Source organism: Limanda limanda, chromosome 19 (assembly GCF_963576545.1).
Source record: "Limanda limanda chromosome 19, fLimLim1.1, whole genome shotgun sequence".
In the NCBI taxonomy this organism is placed as follows: Eukaryota; Metazoa; Chordata; class Actinopteri; order Pleuronectiformes; family Pleuronectidae; genus Limanda; species Limanda limanda.
The window spans coordinates 15,809,371-15,828,844 of record NC_083654.1 but is presented as its reverse complement, the minus strand read 5'-3'; the positions used below and the strand labels follow the sequence as shown (position 1 = coordinate 15,828,844).

Below are 19,474 nucleotides of genomic sequence, written 5' to 3'. Positions count from 1 at the left end.
TCTTTCTATCTGTCTGTCTGTCTGTCTGTCTGTCTGTCTGTCTGTCTGTCTGTCTGTCTGTCTGTCTGTCTGTCTGTCTGTCTGTCTGTCTGTCTGTCTGTCTGTCTGTCTGTCTGTCTGTCTGTCTGTCTGTCTGTCTCTCTGTCTGTCTGTCTGTCTGTCTTTCTTTCTTTCTCTCTTTCTTTCTATCCTTCTTTTTGTCTGTCTGTCTTTTTGTCTGTCTTTATTACTTCCTTACTCTCTCTGTCTTTTTTGTCTTCCTTTCTTTGTCTCTGTCTGTCTGTCTTTCTGTCTGCATCTCTCTCTCTCTCTTTCTTTCTTTTTTTTTGTCTCTCTGTCTCGCCCGCCTGAGCGTCCCCGGTGCTTAAAACCAACTCCCCAATCGGCCTTGTCGTCACACTGGGCGGATACAACTCACCCCCGAACGGACCAATGGGGAGGCTGGATCTCGTAGAGTGACACCTCGGGGCGGAAGCGCCTCGGACCAGCTGTCACGACGCGCGAAAGATCAAAACTTTCAATTCGTCCTTGTGGAAGGCGGGAGGACGAGGATCCGCTCCGGGGAAACAACACTTTCTAACCCGCTGAAGTCACCTCTTCCCCCGCAGACATCCAGCTCCACACGGCCGCTGGTGGTGTCGAGCCCCGTGGACCTGTTGACTTTCCCGGCTTCTTGTGTTTGGAGAGTTTGAAACGAGCCGGAGGACAAAGATGAGCTCGGTCCTTTCTCAGCAGCAGGTGAGGACAAAACACTCAGATCCACGGTGGACATGTGTCCCAACGTGGATTTATCACTTAAATAAACATGTCGGGGTTTGTTATAAGTCTTGATTGAAGATAAAGAGTTTACACAAATTAAGTAAATGCTGCTAACGTTAGCTGTAGCCACTTCGCTAGCTCGCCAGGTTGGTTTAGCCAGCGTTGGCCTGGTTCACCTCCATTACATGAGTGATTATCATGCATTTTAACATTTCCTTTAACTTCTCTTAATACATTATATTCTTCTGGACTATTCACGGATATAAGTCAGTGGTGTGTGAGCACTTATCTGTAAAATTAGCACGTTTAGCCAACAACAAGCGGAGAACGGAGGAAGCCATGTCTCCTGCTAACTATTGTTTGGTTTGTTTCGAGGCGCCATTAGTGCAGTTTAAAAGTCATTAAGCTGCTTAAAACTACACAAGCGACCTCCGTGTTTCATGTTCACTTTACAAATACAAAAACCTTTTCTCCTGTTATTTTTGATAATAACAGCAACTTGAAATACTTTGGTATCTTAGGAAAACGAGTGCAGCGAGTGGCATTGCTAGGAATGGTAGAAATCTATTGTTTTTCCAGTTAAATTAATAATAACACTCATATCTTACATAACAGTATAGATTCAGTAAATGTTGCACAGAAAACTAATATGTATATTTTAACCAAGCAGTGTGCACCATTAGAAGATTATAGATGTCAAAGGGGAGCCTCCATGTTTTTTTCTCACTAGCAGACATGAGTACACTGCAATTTCCTCATGTGACAGAAAAAAACCACGTTGCATGTTGGTTGAATAATGTGTGTGTGTTATGTACCCAGGCCGTGGGGCTTCCAGCTGTGGCCCGAACAGCTGCAGAGAGTGATTCAGACAGCGGGGTGGGCTCTCCAGCCGAGGAGATGGTCAAGGAGACGATCAACAATGGAGAGAAGCCACAAGGTGAAGAATCACAACAATAGAGGACAATTTAACTGGGCAGAGCCACCCTGGCTGTGTAAATGAGAGACCCATTAAGGGCTGTGGCATTTGTTTGATACAGTTTAGGTAAATAGTGGATATGACACCTAGTAAACAGGCAAACACTACATGTCAAAAGTATTTGAATGTCATCTCAAGATTTGCAATACTTAACTAAAGAGAAATCTGCCTGTGACAGTGTTTTGCCTTTTCTTAGAATATGTGAAAATTTGCCTGTAAATTGTCAAGAACTTGAGAGCCTGTACTTCCATACCAATGATCCTAATATTCTTGTTTTGTTAAGGCTTAAGTGATATTGAGTGACTTTCCTTGGAATCCACAAAATAGTACATATGTATCTATTCAGGATATATCAATCAATCAAGTCTTAAATAGATGTAGTGTGACCATTGTGATATTTGTCTAATTGTAAAAGGTCAATTTTCTTCCAGATTCTGATGATGAAGAAGACATCACAGCTCACAGGAAGCCTCGTCGTAACGCCATCAGAGACAGTGACAGCGAGGAGGAGGCTGCGGAGAGCAGTGTCAACATGACTGAAGCACTAGAGTTGTCTACTTCCAGCGGAGAGGAGATGGAGACTGATGAGAGGAGAGAAAAGGGGCCAAAGAAGTCTAGGAGAATAAGCCGAGCACCCGTTGATAGTGAAGACAGCGAGTCTGAGCAAGGAAAAGTGGAGGAACGACAGGAGGAGGTGAAGAAGGAAGCAAAATCTAAGAAGAGGGAGAAGAGCCAGAGGCATCGGGAGAAAAAGGAGAAACGCAGCAAAGCAGTGGAAAAACTAAAAAAGAAAGAGAGGTTCTCTGAAATGAATGAGGTAAGTGCAGCATGGTGTTTTCTCTCAGTGGTTCTTGTTCCCAGGGTCAGATATTCCAGGTTTCTACTCTCTGTTTGAAATCTGCTCATAAACCTTGAATAAGTATGTTATGTATTTAAAAAACATGTTCCTCTACATGTCACTTTATATTCTCTTCACATTTAAACACCAACCACCCAAATCATCAATCCTATATTGTACGATTTTAAAGACCATTTTATCTTTTTTATCAGGACGCACCTCCCCCTCGGCCTCTGAATGACAGCGGGTGTATGCTGGGCGACACAGAACTGTTTGACACTGGTCTGGATGATGATGAGGAGGAAATGGAGGAAGAGTCTCTGGAGGCCATCAGAGCCGCAGTCCAACAAAAGATGAAAAAACATAAGGTACAACAAAGATGATTTGGAATCGTTCAATCGGGTTATAAAGATTTTTTCTTGTGGCCTTCTTGTGTTGGCTTTCTTTTGAATTTTTACAAACATTGTATTTATATATTAAATGCATACAGTGAATCATATGTAATACTTGTAATATAATTTAATTTAAAGTATATTGATCAGTGTTAACTATTGCTGCAGGAACCTCTCTTGAATGAAGAGGAGGAGGACGATGATGAAGAGGCACCAGAGAAACCTCAGCGTGTGGTATGTGTTTGCAAAATGCTTAAACTTTGTCTAAATGCTGTAAAAGAAATTATGCAGAAAATATATAATTCTACTTGTGTGATGTTCTCAGGAGAGGAAAGCTGCACGAGCGAGTAAAGAGGCCATGAAACAACTCCACAGTGAAACTCAGAGGCTGGTCAGAGGTCAGTTAACGGTTCTCTTGTCTCTTTATCTGATGTAGCAACCTGTTAACTTAGCTATTTCTTTGTCTTCGATGCATCCTGATCTTTGACATGTTCCTCGTGTCTTTGCAGAGTCCATGTCTGGCCTTCCCTACCACGTCCCCGAGCCCAAGACCATCGACCAGTTCTTCAGGAAGAGAGCCAGGCCAGAGGGTCCCGCCATGGCGTTGCTGAAGTAAAGACAAACATAATAGATAACACACACATGCCAGGGCAGCAACAAAGACCCACTTGAACGAATTCTGTCAAAGGTCACAAGTTAATTATAATCCTGTCTTTTTCAGATCTACTAAGTATTCCATCATGATGTCAGAGACGCTACCAGCTCCTCCAGCACCTCCTGTAAACCCACCGATCGAGCCCCAGCAATCATCCACCGAGCAGGACTCTTCTCCTTCTCTGGACCCCTCATGGACTCAGATCCAGCCTGTGTCTCATCCCGCCGCCGCCTCATCCCGGCAGCAGGAGAGCCACAGCCAGGCCGGAGAAGCAGCCGCAAGCCTGGACTCCAACCAGGAATCTGGCCCGATGCTTTACCTCTCTGAGAGTCTGCAGGAATCGGCAGATGGAGTAGAGAAATCTGTTTCAGACTCTGGGGAAGAAACCTCTACTGTACCCACTGATCAAATTCAGACTGCAGTAGTGCCTGACTCTGAAACCCTGCAGGTACAGCCTGTAACTGGGGTTGCACCTGTAGCCAGGACTTCTAATTCAGCTGCACAGGAACCTTTAATGCAACAACACACTAAGCCCAAGAGGGACAAATTTGCCAGACTGAAGGAGCTGGGACTGGACCCCCCACCTATTGCTAAACTGTGTGAAGATGATGGAGCCTTTATTGAGCTTGAGGCTCCGCAGCTCAACCCTGGTGAGTGTTGGTTCTTTTTGTATGTCGAGAAATGTAGAACGAGAATGCGTCAAGTCTAAATGATCCCCGGTGTTCCCCCCCTCTTCTTCACTCAGGTGTGGTGGCTCTTAAGGAGCGCTACCTTCGTCATGCCCAGCCTCCCGCGAGGCCCCAGGGGGAGCGCACCATGCAACTCAACATCATCCGCAAGGACAGCACCCCGGCCGGGCAAGAGGAGCTGCACACGGAGTCGGTAGCTGTCACCGTAAAGGAGGGAGCAGACGAACCGGTAACCACCAAACCTGGTGAGGATCGATGTGATACATGCACGTACAGGCCAGAGTTTAAACTGGTCCCACAGGATCCACATGAACTCGCTGGTTTGTTCAATCTTTGGTCTTTTGCTCAGGAGAGAAGCTGCTGACCCTGAAGCAGCGGCTGCAGCTCGCCATGGCCCAGCGGAGACAAGAGGAGAGGGCACGCAAGGCCGCGCTGAATCGCCTCGACAACGAGGAGTGTGGAGAGGAAGAGGAGGAGGAAGAGCTGACGGATGAGTCAGACGAAGAGGTAACAATAATTTTCTCTTGTTGCTGTTTCGAAACCAATGACACATTTGTGCTTTTATCTCGTTGTGCTCACGTCAGGCCTTATCTTCTCTTAAAGGGCGTGGAGGACTTACTGGGAGGTGACGATGGTGAGGAAGAGGAGAAGGACGAGGAGGAAGGCAGTGTAGTTCAGAGTATCAGGAGCTCTTCTCCTGTGGCACTGACTCGGCCCTCACGGATTCATGACCTTGTTCACACAGAAGGAACACTCATGCTGTTCCCCGGCAACTCCTGCTCTCGCACTGGGTAAGTGCGTTCGGAGTGTGTGTGTGTGTGTCTGACTTGATAAGTGACTGTAGAGAATACACCCTACAAATGAATTATAGAGCAGCCTTAGATTAAATCATAAATTGTGCATGTGGTTTCATTGCTATTGTTGGCAAAGGTTAACTTTTATTATTTTCCATTTTAGTGATGGTCTCCGGCGGTCTGGTCCTTCTGGACAGGACAGCGGTAATAAGATGGGTGAGTTCAGTTAGTTTATTCACTCAACACAAACTAATGTCTTGTTATTACTGAAGATAAATTATAAAACGTATTGATAACACTACTTCTATTGACACTTTTCCTCGTTCTCCAGAAGAGGATGACTCTCAGTCAATGGTGAAGGACAACAGCCACAACAGCAGCTTTGAGCTCGCAGGCTCGATGATCACCTCTTACCAGCCGGAGAGTTACCAGCGCTCCACAGGAAGAGGTGTCCCCTCCATCTTCCGCTCCCCTTCCCCCTGCCTCTTCAGACCCAGCTTCCTCGGCTCGGCTTCTAAGGTAATAAACACGTTTTTTCAGTGTGATGCCATCAGGGTTTCAATTCTTATTGAAGAAGAACAAAGATACGATTCATAAAATATTGTTTGCCTGAAATTGTGGTTTAATTTGTCATTTCTTTCCGTCCTCAGAGTTCAGGCAAACTCTCTGAGCCCTCCCTCTGCCTCCCGGTCGAGGACTCCCAAGACCTCTATGCCCCCCCATCCCCAGGTACTGACTCGGGGCCCCTGGGTGGAGCAGCTTCTGTCACCGGCCTGGGAGGAGACTCCCAAGGTCGCTTCTCATTGGAGGACGACGGTCACTCCCAGTTGCTTGACGCTGACGGCTTCCTCAACGTGGGACCTCGCCCCGGTGCACCTCGCTCCCACAAGAGACAGTTGATCCTCGACAGTTTGGATGAAAACGCGATGGATGCCAACATGGGGGAGCTGTTAGGGTTTTGCTCGGGTGTTTTTGCAACGGCAAAAAGCGGCTCCGGTCGGGACGGAGGCCTCGGATCCACACAGGAGGACGAGCTGCTCGGGTTGTGCTCGGGAGCGTTTCCACCGACGCAGACGGGAACAGAGAGGCAGATGGAAAGAAACCAGAATAATGAGCGAGGGCGGGACGAAGAATCTGACAACACCATGGACCAGCTCCTGGGGATGTGCTCTGGAAAATTCCCTAGTCCAGGTAAACGAGTGTGTGGCCCCTTGTCGCATTTTGTATTTAAATGTTTACTCAATTATTCTAAATCAATTTTTATGCCTGGTTGTTAAAAGTGTAAACATTAATTTCTATCATTTTCTTAATATCCCTTAAGACTTAAGTGTTTAGTTGATTCACATATCTTTATTGTTCGTTTTAAAATGTTGAGAACGTCTGTTCTAAGTTGTTTTTCCTTCCAGTTACTCAATATTTAAATTTCTCTTCTTTTCTAACAATTTTAGGTTGTACTCAAATGACTTCACCAGCAAAAGACAGGTACAGATTCCATGTTCCTCCTTTTTATTCATACCTTCAGTCCTTTTGATAGAAGAATATAATATTGATATTTCAAAGTATTGCAAGATTCTCATAGAGATTTCTCTATATATAGTGAAAAGGACCAAGAGGAGGAAGAGCAGCAGAATCCGGAGGAGGAGGAGGAAGAAGAGGATGAGGACTGTGAATTCCGGCTTCTCTCAGATGTAGAAAGTGAACAGGTAAGAAGAGTCTGAAAACACAAACTTCATCCATGGCATTGTTATGATTTAGGAACAAACCTTTACTTAAATTAGTGTGTGGTGTATAAAATGCAAATGACAAGAAATGTGGCTTTATAGGAGGATGAGGATGGAGGAGAAGAGAAAGATGATGTTGGCGAAGAGGAAGGTTCCAACGATGTAGAAGAGGAAGAGATGCAAGGTGTGTTCGCACCCAACCGGGTCATGAAGAGGAAGAAAATGTAAGTTTAAAAGCAAATCTTACTTCATGTGTATTGAACCTTTTAACGTAACATGGTAGAATAAAGTTTGTTTGTAAAAATGAATAAACACTGCTATAATCCTACTAATACACAATCGCCTCTTGCATGTTGTTTACAGGCGTATGAACGACTACCTGGAATCCGAGGCCGAGCTGTCGGGCAGCGAAGCCGGGAGCGATGACGAAGACGGGGACCGGGGCAGCGAATACGAGGAGGAGGAGCTTCTCGAGGAGCTTCCGTCTGATGAAGAGCTGCAGGACCAGGTCAACAAGATCCACATGTGAGTAACAGCTGCTTTTACACCATGTTTGTCAACTAATTTCTGTGTAATGGGATAAACTGTGGTCATTATATCTTTCACGGTTGAAATTGTTTCTTTTGGTTAAAATGCATTAATGCAAGAGCAGAGGAAGCCGGTGGAGATGAGCCGACAAGCCTGTCCCCGTTTTCTTCTTAAAGGAGGAGGAAGGCTGTTTAAAAGAAGCCTGTAGTCATAATGCAAGGTGGATTACTTTAAAACTTGCATCTCAGTTTAAAATGTATGTTTTGTTGTTCTTAAAGGAAGCAGATAATGGACGATGACAAGCGGCGTCTGCGGCTCTACCAGGAGCGCTACCTGGCCGACGGCGACCTGCACTCCGATGGTCCGGGCCGAGCTCGACGCTTCCGCTGGAAAAACATGGGTGAGTTTCCAGGGTGATAGAATAACATGTCCTGGTGATTCATTTTGAATTATAATGGATTCGTGACAGTTGTTTGGCTCAGGAACGACAGAGATTCTTGGCTATAGAAAGTTTTATCATGACTGTTGAAGTTTTTTAGGGGTTAAGGTTAATTACAGATCCCACAAATTAACTAAAGCTTCTTACGGTGCCACTCACAGTTTCCGTTTGAATCTTTCCTCCAGATGATGGTTTCAACCTGGACGGAATGGGAGCAGAGGGTGAGGGCGAGGATGAAGAAGATGAAGACGTCGACCAAAGTGAGATCCAAAGGAGGAAAGAGAGACTGGAGAGAGAACAGTGGCTCAGAGAACAAGTAGGTCACAAAGTCACAAGGCCTTCACAGATACAGGAACCATTAATTAACAAACCATGCATTATCAGTATGAGCTCAAGGGACTGTGTTGTTATATCATTTTTAATTCTTTCTCTGTGTCTTTTCTCTCATAGTCCGAACAAAAAGCCAAGAAAGGAGACGATGCGGACGATGTGGATGCAGACGATGAAAGGATCGGAGACGAAGACAGTCATTTTATGAAGGTGGCCAAGAAACTGACGGCCAAGACCCTGCAGAGAAAAGGTCTGTTTGATAAAAGACCTTCAATAACACTGAAAACCAAACAAACCCTAATTTTGAGGATTTAAGGGAGAAGGGATGTGGTTAAACATCATATTCAAGAGTTTTAGGTTTTGATAGCTTACTATTTTAGAGCATCTACATGATAAATCTACACCACAATGTTTGACGAGATTTAAAAACACCTTTTTTAAATTACAGAAACACGTAGCAGCACCTTTCAAAACAAAGCTCAAGGGTTCACGGAGTATTTCACGAATTTACTTTTCAATTTTTGAAACCAGAGTCGCCTGTGGCCCCTCAACCTGAGAGGAAGACGACACCTGCAGCTTTCAATCCCTTCCAGAGACCCTCACAGCCCCTGAAGGTACGTCACTGCTGTTGGTTACGTAAGAGGCGGAAACGGCTTAATATTGAAACGGTTTATTGGTTGTTATAATATCTGTACTTCTACGTATGAGGAATTTCTCATTTCATCGTTCAACTTTCCTTTTGGGTCCAGTTGCACACGGCCTGGCGGTGGGAAGGTGGCTCATTGTAACTTGAGCAGCTGACTTTATAAAAATAGTGCTAATTCATCACTCGTTGCCTGAAGCCGTTTCTATGGGTTTTATTCTGGGAGGAAATCTCGTGGTTCTGTGACTATCTCTTCACACGAGATATTAGATTTGATTTATTATTTAAAAGTGTCGAATCTGATGCCGTAAATTGACAGGTTTGTTTAAAAGTCAGAATATTGTGGCCGCAGTAGTAGAACATTGATTTTCTGCTCTGTACTTTATGTTACGGAAAACAAACCTCGCTGAAATTATGCAGCGTGAGGCTGTGAGATCGTCCTTCTGTGTTATTCAACCAGTTCCTCACTGAATCTCTGTGATCTGTCCCATGTAAGATTTATGTTTTATTGATTTTCTTCCAGTTAAAGAGAGGCTCACTTCTGAGTCAGCCTCAGTCCGTCCTCCAGAAACTGGCCTCGATCTCAGACGGGAATCCGCTGGCGCCCAGAAACAGCCGTGGCTTTCTGTTTCAGACGCTCTCTCCTGAGAAGGACAACAAGAACTCGAATGTCCCTCAGAAACAGGTGAGTGGGAGAAAAGCTGAAGCTCAGGAAACAGTTTGCACTGATCGATAAACATCTAAATCAATTCTAAACAAGAATATCGTGGAATTTTAGTCGAATCTTCATTGTTTTATTCTACTACTGTGCTTTTTTCCGATTATTTCATGTCGTGTTCTCTCCATAAGATGTTCCTGTTCTAAAATAAGAACCAAAACAAAATAACGCTTGAATTCATTGTTTCTGACGTTTCCTCAATGCGACACTAGGTGGAGCCAAAGCCCACCACTCCTGTTAGTGTTGTGCATGCCAGGATTTAAACATTATAACAAAGAGTCAGTGTTTTGAATGAGTCTTTGTGCCTGACCTGCATGTGTTTGGTCTTCAGATGATGAAGAAGAGGGGGCAGACGGAGGCGATGAACCCGGCAGCAAAACGTCTCTGTGGAGAGAACAAACCTGCAGCACAGACGAAAGGCCCCCAGAGGAGCATCTTCAGCTACCTGGGTCACTGAGTTTGCAAGAACACCAAGCGTGACTGATGATTATTGTTATTATTGTTATTATTATTATTATTATTATTGGATAAGAACCAGAACTTTATCAGCCACGTCCAGTGTTTCCACAGCCAACGAAGGATGTGGTGATCAGACACCTTCAGGTGTGTGTGTCTGAAGCTACACACATGTAGACGGACAAGTGTGTGTTTACATTGCTTCAAAATGGAAAACGAAAGACCAGCAGTGAGGGATCCTCTCTGTGTTTTACTTGGTGAATATTGTTAAATTAACTACGTAACGTCATCCGCACCATTCGTCCGTCACATCTCACTCCACTTGATCTTGGCTCCGTTACGTTTGTCCATTTAAAAAGGTTTTTTTATCGTGTAAATAGGATTAACTAGTTTTTTAATGAATAGGGATTTTTTTTCTCTTGTATGATGATTTTTTTGTGTTTGTTTTACAGTGTAAATAAAAGTGTATTTTAAGACAGTGCTGTGTTTACTCTATTTTACTCAGTGTTACCAGGGGTTATGTTATCAGCTTCTAAAGGAGCTTGATGGTTCGGTGACTTATAACAAGGAGAATGTTTCCTCCTTCTTTCCCACTCCTCACCCTGAACCTCTTCTTGTTCTGTGTGACTTTGAGTTACTGGTAAGATCTCCTGATAAGTGTGGAGCTGACTGTAAATATGAACTTTTCAAAATGGAGTTCTGGTTCAGGGAGGCCGGGGATCATGGGTAATATCCACAGCTCAGTGAGTTCATTAACACAACTTCATCACTTGAAGACAGAGCCCAACTGAATTTATCACCATGTGGCTGCAGAGGGCGCTGTTGCACAGTCAAAGTTAGTGTGGCTCTACATTTTTATGTACACATGAAATGAGGGTAAATTAAATTGCATGTTTTTGTCTCTAAAACAAATGTTAATGTCAGAGCTAAACATTCAACCTTTTTACATCTTTTATAACCAATTAACTTTAGTTTATTACTTTAAGAAGGATTTTCAAACAATTTCCCCAGAGCTACAAGTTCATTTACGTAATGCACATTGAAGGAAGCTGTTTGAAAAGCTTGACTTACAGAGAACACTTATCACATGGTGTCGATGCATCAGATGCTGTTCAGTGTGTCAAATCTGATAAAGAGGCGTGAATATTATTAACACAACTTTATTAATAGACTTTAAAGCATTTGGGAATCTGGACCTATAAGTAGACGGGGAGGCAGTTGTGAGAAAACACTGTTGACAAAGGGTTAATGTGTCAAATCTAAAATATATATTTAAAAACCATCAGAAACATTATCTCCAGTTACTTGTCGCCTCTTGAGATTTGAAATATTATTCACAAAGAGAAGGAAAACAAACCATCCACCACTTTAAAGTCACAGCTTGTTGTGAGGCCTCAAGAATGAACTGTATCTCATCTTAAAAATACCACTAGGTAAATTGTTGAGTGTCTTCTTTGATAATCCCAGTAACCACAACACAACTGGGCTGCTGGAAACCAGTTCAAAAGACATGCAGACATCAAATCACACAATTTCTACACCTGATAAAAGTAGCAAACCATTAAATCCACTGACACAGATCCCGGCTCAGAGGAAGGAGTTTGAATCAAAGCCTAAACGCTCGTCTCTCTACACTTGGGGACGCCTCGTTTTCACTTTATCTCGCAGGTTTGAGGAATAATTGCAGTTTAGGGACTAATGATTTGGCGAGCAGCTATTAATAGGCCGGCATTAAAGGGAGTTTCTTCTAACGAGTCTGTGTCTCTCCATCTCATTAGTGGCCGCGGTGATTAAGGGGAGGTCCCGGGGTTAGGAGCGGGCGCAGGAGGCCCCATTACACATCATTAGGGGCCAACGCCAGGAGGCTCTGGGAGGAGCCCCACGCTGGGCCCTGCCTGTGGCGAGCTGTCGTACCTGCAGGCGGACCAGCCTTAATCCTGCTGTTGTTACTGCAGCGATTACGTTTTTTACCTTTGTCAAAGAAGTGTAATGTTTGGTTTGTTGCCAGAGAGGGAAGATTTCCATGAATTCAAAAGCATCGTGTTGCTTTGCACCAACGAGATTTGAGAGGTTTTCCTGTAGAGCTGCATCTATCATTACTTTTGCACCATTACAACGCAATTAACCCGAGACGGAGACTTGATTCCTGATCCCGAGGCTCTGTTTGCAGGGTCAAGACAAGAGATCAGCTCTAATTCGAATTTAATAGGAATAACGTCTTTGCAAGTTGGAGAGCAATAAAGCTTTGGCATAATTGTTCTTTCTCTCTTCCTCGGCATCATCCCCACTTCTTCCAAACTGAGATTCACAACTTTGTTTAACCTCCAAGAGGAAATTAGGAGGTCAACGCACAACCACCAGCCGCCTTGATTCACCCGGCACTTGAGAGAGGAGGAAGGTTACGTGTTTTGGCATCGAGGCCCCGGCTTCTAAATATCTAGAGGACACAGATCTGGCTTTATTCAGATTGCGAGGAGGAGAGGAGGCTGAGGGTGGAATAATTGAGGAGATACATGAGCTGCAGCACCCAGGGGTGTGCTCGCCTGTGTTTCACTGTATGTGTGTGTCTGCTCACATCTAGGCCCTAAAAATAAAAGCGACCCCAGCGCTGGATTAGTGGTTCAATTTAGCACGTCTTGGCTGATTTGGCTGATTTTGTAGGAGCGCCGGCTGTGAGCTCGGGGTCCGGCAGGCTTCTCTCTCCGCAGTCTCCGTGCATCTGGGCACCAAGGATGTGACAGAGGGGCCCGGGGGGGCCGCCGGCCGCCCTCGGCCCCTGTCACAGCCAAGACTGGTGCTGCAGCGGATGTGGAGCTGAACTGAGGGAAATGGGTCATGGCGCTGGAGGCCGGGTGCAATTCAGACAAGGTCTTATTATGCACAAGGTAAGTCATGCTCCTTTTTTTTTTTTTTTTTTACTCTTTTCATCTGTGTGTGTGTTGGTGTGTTGGTGTCAACATTAGCCCACGATAATCCGCCTGCCCTCAGGAGGCCTCACAGATGACCCTCAGTCCTAGCGAGTTCATTCTATATCCCCCCCTCATCACTGTCCTCTGTAGTTGTCTTTTGTAACTTGTTTTTTTATTTTGTCTTTTTCAGAGAGAGACAGAGAGATGGAGAGAGAGATGATTTTGCGTGTGACGAGGCCTCGGGGCGGACGGCTGCGTTTGATGTATTTTTTATGTGCTTAGGCTACTGATACGATGGAGAGGGAGGGAGAGAGAGGGAGGGAGGGAGGGACGGCGCCTGGAGCTGGTGCACTTGAATGGGGATGTTGTTGGAGGAGAGAGGGAGGGGAGGATGGAGAAGTGTGTGTGTGTGTGTGTGTGTGTGAGTGTGAGGGAGAAGGGGGGAGGTTGAGGCTTTTTTATTTCTGCCTTCAGCGACGACATGTCAGGGAGATGAGGGCAGGAAGGATAGAGACAGTGCACACTTGTTAAATCTGTCTGATGTAACCTCCCTATACCACACACACACACACAGCAGATAACACACACTCGGACGCACACACACTCAACTGCCGTGCCCTCTGATCTGAGATTGACAATCACAAAAGCAGTCAGTAACCAGTTTGGAGAAATATCACACCACGTCGAATCCTGTAGCCGTCCCAGTGCAAGAGCTGCAGATATGACGTCGCCTGTTAGTGTTGCATTGTGGGTAACAACCTGTAACTGTAGACAACTTGATCTATAAAAAAAAATCCATTCTCTGTTTGCCTCACACACAACTACACAATGATGCGTGTTCATTGCCTCACTGGCAGTTTAGGAATTTCCTGTTCTGCTTCAAATTCTGGGATGCTTTCCTCCATTTCCCAGGATGCTTTGCAGCGACCGTCAGAGGGCACGACCTTGCTTGTTGCATCAATAAGAAGAAGGCGATGAGGGAAACAGGAACAGTGCTGCTCCCCTGGTTGTTAGAAACACAGGTGGAACCAAACAAAAGTCTTTTTTATATTTCTAAGTTACTCGAGGAAACTCACAAAAAGTATAAAACTGTAAAAAACATCACATGATTAAAGTGGATGAGATCATGAACGTTGAAGCTCCTGAGCTGTTTCTCTGTGGTTTTTATAAACTGCCACATAGAAGGTGCACGTTGTGGTTTAACTAAAGAGAAGAAACTGGAACTGGATCCTCTCCAGTCGCTGCAGGGGATCTTTAACTTTCCAGTCCCCACAGGTGTGTTTCTGTTTCCAACGGTAAACCAGAGAACACACACAGACTTGAACATAAGATAAATAAAACATGAGACAATGTTTAAATCATGAAGTAACAACATGTGAAACATTTCTCAAATAAAATACAGAATTTAGATTAAGAAACGGACTAAAATCTGATTGAAACTACTGACCTGTTTGATTTCAACTCTCCCGCCCAAGAGAGAATATTATTCTAACCTTAAAATGTTCAACTACAGTAGGAAAAATGTCATTTGACCCCAAATGTAAATGTGGTGTCAGGTCATGTGTGGTTATATTGAATTGAAGAGGTCTCACAGACATAGAGTCGTCTTTATCACGCCTGTGTCCTCACCATGTGTCACCTGCTCTTCTGAAGTCATGTCCACTTGTAACGGAAACACTGGAGCCTGTGTGGACACATTCCAGAACAGCTTGTTCCCATCGGACTGAAGACACAAACATGATGATGTCACTGAGGTCGTAACATTATGTAAACACCAGAACATCATGTGGCTGCCGGGGTCATGATATCATGTGTGTGTGTCCCTGTCCCTTTCTGAACTACCTGTAATGGACTGTTTGAGAGTTAAGACTTGGTTTTAGAATAAGGATTAGGTTAGGTTAGGTTAAGGGTTGGTTAAGGGTTGGTTAAGGGTTAGGTTAAAGGTTAAGGGTTAGGTTAAGGGTTAGGCATTTAATTTGGATGTTTAAGATTAGGGTAAGGGGCTAGGGAATATATATGTATATGTGTGTCTGTGTATATTTGTGTGGGTGTTTAATTATGTTTGTACTGTACATGTGTTTATGTATTCGTGTGTGTGTGTGTGTGTGTGTGTGTGTGTGTGTGTTTGGGTGTGTGTGTGTGTGTGTGTGTGTGTTTGGGTGTGTGTGTGTGTGTGTGTGCGTGTAGACTTGTTGCTCTACCTTCATCCCAGTAAAACAACAAAGCCCATCCCAGTAACAACACCCACATCCTCCCATTGTTTCTGTTCATCCTGTTTCCTTCTGGTTCCAGCCCAGTTCAGGAAGTCTTCATCACATGGTCAGCTCGCTCCAGTGCTGGTGAGAAGAGGAGGAGGAGGAGGGGGAGGAAGAGGAGGAGAGAGAGGAAGATCAGCATCACGCAGGAGGCTCGGAAGGAGGAGGAGGAGGAGGAGGGGAAACACTGGGAGGGCGCAGCGTCTCCATCGAGCAGCAAAGCGACGAGAAAACGGTGAGAACAAAACCACAACCTCATGCAAATATATCCCCACATGTGTGTGTGTCCGTGTGTTGGTGTGTGTGTGTGCGTGTTACGCAACCGGTTAGCAGGAGATGATCCAGTGTGAGTGTGAGTCAGTGTGTGCTCAGGAGGAGAGAGAGGACGCAGCACCGACATGGGGTGAGCGTTACGTCACGCAGCGTTGTTCTCCAGCTGGTTCTCATCTGTCTGCGGTTCCTCCTCATCCCAGAGGAGGACGTGGAGCTTCTCTCTTCTCTGCCCAGAACCTCTGGTGTGTGTCTGTCTGTGTGTGTGTGGACTCGGACGTGAGAGGGTGGTTGTGTTGACTTTCCTCCCTGGGATGGGAACATGCACACTTCCAGCTGCGCCATTGGCCGCTTCTTCTTCTTCTTCACCGTTTTCCGTCGCCGTCCTTGCGCAAACGTGCGTGTTTTTGCGCAGATCAGACACATCCATCCATCACGAGGACTGTCTCGGTATTATTTTTTATTTTTCACTCATCGCGTTAATGACATTTAATATATTTTTCTGTTTTTTTTCTGCCTTGTTACACACGACATAGACAAAAATGCTTATTATTTCAAATTAAAATTGATGAATTTGCTTTAATATTGATAGAAATATATCGATTTCTGCATTGATCCGTTTTTTTTTTAATCCCATCTCTTCGTCACATAAACATCAGTCTGCTGCGGCTGCTGCTGCGTGCGCGCTCCCGCGACAGGGCCGCACGGTCGCTGTCCTTCAGCACCACGTGGACGCGCGGGCACAGGAGAGGATGAGGAGGATGAAGGATGGAGGATGGGAGGATGAAGGGAGGGGTGGGGGGGGGGCAGTGATTGACAGCAGCCTGCAGTCAGGATTAGAGAGATTTCCATTCTGAGGAGACATGTAAATATTTGATGCTGATAGAAGTGGAGTGCACAGAGCAGCCTGTAGTTACAGACACAAACAAGGGAGTTGGGTTCGACCTGTGTGTGTGTGTGTGTGTGTGTGTGTGTGTGTGTGTGTGTGTGTGTGTGTGTGTGTGTGTGTGTGTGCTTTTATTGTCGCTTCTTATATTCCGTTCTTTTAGATTCACCTCTGCAACATTCTCCCCGACTTGTTAAACCCTCCTTTAAAAACAACCATTTCCTCCAAAGTCTATTCCTGTCCCGTTCCCTGTAACGCGGCTGAACGCCTCACTTGTCTTTTCCCAGAAAGTCGGGGAACTTCTGTGAAAGTGGCGTGCATCCCAGGCCTGGAGAGATCAGAGCGAACAGGCTGTGATTTGTCTCGCAGTCGAGCAGCTGATTAGGACGTTCTGTGTGAACGGGGGGGGGTTGTTGTTTTGTCCTCGGTGTCACACTTTTCCTCGTGAATCTTCTTAACGCCCAAGTTCGATTTCTATATTTAACGCCTGACTTTGCGAATTGGAAAAGGTCGTCGTCTGTTGGGTTTTGTTCTTTTCTCCTCCTCAAGTTGTTTGGACGAGTGTTTGCTTCTGTCCCTTCATGACTGGGTCGTTATTTCCTTTAAATTTAGGAAGTATCATTTCAGAAGAAGGCAAACTTCTCAAAAGTGAAATAGTTCTGACTCAAACTAAAAGGTCTCAAAGTCCTTAGATCAAAAATCACAATGTGAACTTTCCGTACTTGACAGTCTTCAACACCGTGGATTCATTACCGTTGGAACCAGTTTCACGTTGTGTTGATATGAACTGAAACTCTTCTTCGTCTGGAAGAGAAAGACCAATAAAGATCTGAAATTCAAAAGTGTAACTGAAGGTGAATTGTGCTGTAACGTGTTCTCCTTGTCGTTTCAGTGAGGCTCAGTCGAGGTCAGTGATGCTCCACCATCAGGACCAGCCTCTGCACTCAGGCTACGGGGGTCCGGGGGGCCCGAACCACAAGTCCTCCTCCTCCCTTCGAAACAGGAAGGGCGACAAGGACGGCAACTTCAACTTCCTGCCCGGGAAAGATGACGATGGCTACACGGGCAACGGAGGAGGGGACGAGAACCGGAACCAGGTGCGTCCGCGCAGCTTGGGCCCGCTGGGTCGAGACCCTCCCAGCTCCTCGCCGGCGTACCACCACAACGCCCAGCGAGCCCGCATGCCCTGCTGGAGCCCGCTGGAGCCCCTGCCCGAGATCGAGCCCGGGGAGGACGGGTACGGACGGGTTCCCCCGGATGGAGCGGAGGAGAGGAGGATGGAGGAAGAGGAGGGAGGGATGACGATGAGCCACAGTGAGATGAAGCAGCAGATGAAGCAGCTGCAGAGGAGGAAGGGCAGCTCGGGGGTGGAAGGGAAAGAGGAGGAGAATGGATTACTGGAGCTGGAGGACGGGGACGAGTGGGGCGACAGCGACTCCGGCTCCGAGTTCAGCAACCGCTCCGGCAGCAGCATGGAGCCCAACCCGGAGAGCGGCGGCGGCGGCGGCGGCGAGGGCGTGCTGATGGGAGGCTGGGACCGCGTGGGAGTCGGAGAACCCAAATCCAACCACAAGGAAGGCGACCGGCCCTCGAACAGCAACCGAGAACCAGCCGCACGCCACCACAGCCGCAAGGCGCTGCCAGGAAGCGTGCTGGCAAAGCTCCGGGAGGAAGCAGCAGAGGAGGAAGGCCGGTCTTCAGACTCGGACGGCGGGCTGATGGACGCCGTGTGGACGCTGCGGGACCGCGAGCGCTTCAAGGCCCAGGAGATGGAGAAGCACCAGGTGCAGCTGACCATGTACCGGCGCCTGGCGCTGATCCGCTGGGTGCGCACGCTGCAGGGTCACGTGGAGGAGCAGCAGAACCGCCTGCAGTCCAGCTTCGACGTCATCCTCACCAACAGGAAGGAGCTGCTGCGCATGGGCGCCGCCACGGTGGCCAACGCCGCTCCCACCGCGGCTGTGGGACAGTCATGAGAAGGGAGGGAGTGACAGGAAGTGGTTAAAACAAAAAACACTGTATTTCTGCTCGATTCACTTCTTTCCTGAAGGCATTTCTACGGTGGCCTAGAGGGCTCAAAGCGCTGCAAATTAAGAAAACACAAATAGAAAATAAAAAGTGCAAATTGGAAAAACAACATTGCAGCTCTGCAAAAAGACACAACATGAGCAAATACAGGAACAAGCTGCATTAGCTACAACAGAAATGTTTCCAGGGGACCCAAATGAGTGATGCACCTGCTATAGTTCAATGTGAAGTTATTGAAGTCTGCTGCTCGTCAGTAGTGATGGAACCATAGATGGATGGAACTTCACAAAGCAGGTGCATCACTTTTTTGGGTCCCCTGGAAACATTTCCTGTGTCGTTTTTGCAATCTGCACGTGATTGATCTGAATTGATTAATTGATTTATTACTTAATTAATTAATTTGCACGGATTTTTTCTGTTTGCAACAGTTTTCAGTGCGTTCTCTCTCGGCCACCGCTCATATCCCCTAAAAAAACACAATCTCCCATCATCCTGTTTTTCATTTTAGTGACTCACGCGCATGTTGCTGATTGCGATGACGTGTGTTTTTGTAGATTTTCTTCACCGGAGCAATAAGTGTTCGACTCATCTTCATTCACGAAAAGACCTAAATGTTCCGTTTCCAAATCTAAACGTATGATTTCAGGATGTATTCTTTTCAGAGCAATCGAGAAAAGAAAGATTAAAATGTTTATATCTAAAAAAAAAGATCTATGTGCATATGTTGTCATCGCCTGTATTGACTTGTGTGTAGAGAACTCTGCCTGTACCAAAAAATAATTTGAGAATATAAAAGATATAAGTGTAAGAGATGATTTATAGATGCTGTACATAGTTATAATAGAATCAAAGAATAAAATAAAACGACCTTATACCTCAATGTTGTGTTGTGTGGTTTGTTTTGTCCCCTTTACACGCTTCAGATGTGTTCACATGAAATTAAAGTTTATTTTTATCTCATTTCTAACACATTAACATGAGGGTGTGGGTGGTGGGGGGGGGGGGGATAATTCATCTTTTAAGAGCCCAGAGCTTTCAATTCATCCCAGATCAGCGAGTTGATTTCAAGGAGCAGGTTTTTTTTTTATCAAAGCTCCCTCAGTGCACAACACAACTGAAGGAGTTCACTTTTCTTTCTTTTTTTATTTCTTATCTTCTGTACTTGCTGCTCTCGAGGCCTCGGGGACA

At 45.7% G+C, this 19,474-nt stretch overlaps 2 protein-coding genes across 3 annotated transcripts; both read left to right on the top strand.

The window, feature by feature from the left end:
- Positions 1–711: 711 nt before the first annotated feature.
- LOC133026322 (claspin) lies at positions 712–9,939 on the top strand. Its single transcript, XM_061093200.1, has 23 exons — positions 712–738; positions 1,579–1,696; positions 2,167–2,552; positions 2,786–2,941; positions 3,134–3,199; positions 3,291–3,363; positions 3,475–3,577; positions 3,687–4,270; positions 4,366–4,554; positions 4,659–4,816; positions 4,913–5,100; positions 5,267–5,319; positions 5,435–5,622; positions 5,754–6,304; positions 6,701–6,806; positions 6,927–7,048; positions 7,188–7,349; positions 7,631–7,752; positions 7,977–8,107; positions 8,242–8,371; positions 8,653–8,735; positions 9,288–9,449; positions 9,814–9,939. The coding sequence occupies exons 1-23, from the start codon at positions 712–714 to the stop codon at positions 9,937–9,939; spliced, it is 3,984 nt and encodes a 1,327-aa protein (XP_060949183.1).
- Positions 9,940–15,394: 5,455 nt separating this feature from the next.
- On the top strand, positions 15,395–18,421 carry LOC133026181 (UPF0500 protein C1orf216 homolog). 2 transcript variants are annotated; one of them, XM_061093047.1, is made up of 2 exons: positions 15,395–15,505; positions 17,151–18,421. In XM_061093047.1, exons 1-2 carry the CDS (start codon positions 15,501–15,503, stop codon positions 18,232–18,234), a joined length of 1,089 nt encoding a protein of 362 aa, XP_060949030.1. In that variant the 5' UTR covers positions 15,395–15,500; the 3' UTR covers positions 18,235–18,421. The 2 variants fall into 2 exon arrangements, with proteins under 2 accessions (XP_060949030.1, XP_060949029.1); XM_061093046.1 differs by lacking the exon at positions 15,395–15,505 and adding an exon at positions 15,665–15,822.
- The last annotated feature ends 1,053 nt before the right edge of the window (positions 18,422–19,474 follow it).

Bases quoted from the DNA above. Each gene is read 5' to 3' on its own strand.
- LOC133026181 (XM_061093046.1), top strand. From the start codon at position 15,695: ATGCACACTTCCAGCTGCGCCATTGGCCGCTTCTTCTTCTTCTTCACC. The intron at 15,823-17,150 runs GTATTATTTTTT...TTGTCGTTTCAG, and splicing joins CCATCACGAGGACTGTCTCG to TGAGGCTCAGTCGAGGTCAG.
- LOC133026322 (XM_061093200.1), top strand. From the start codon at position 712: ATGAGCTCGGTCCTTTCTCAGCAGCAG. The intron at 3,364-3,474 runs GTCAGTTAACGG...GTGTCTTTGCAG, and splicing joins AACTCAGAGGCTGGTCAGAG to AGTCCATGTCTGGCCTTCCC. The intron at 7,753-7,976 runs GTGAGTTTCCAG...TCTTTCCTCCAG, and splicing joins CTTCCGCTGGAAAAACATGG to ATGATGGTTTCAACCTGGAC.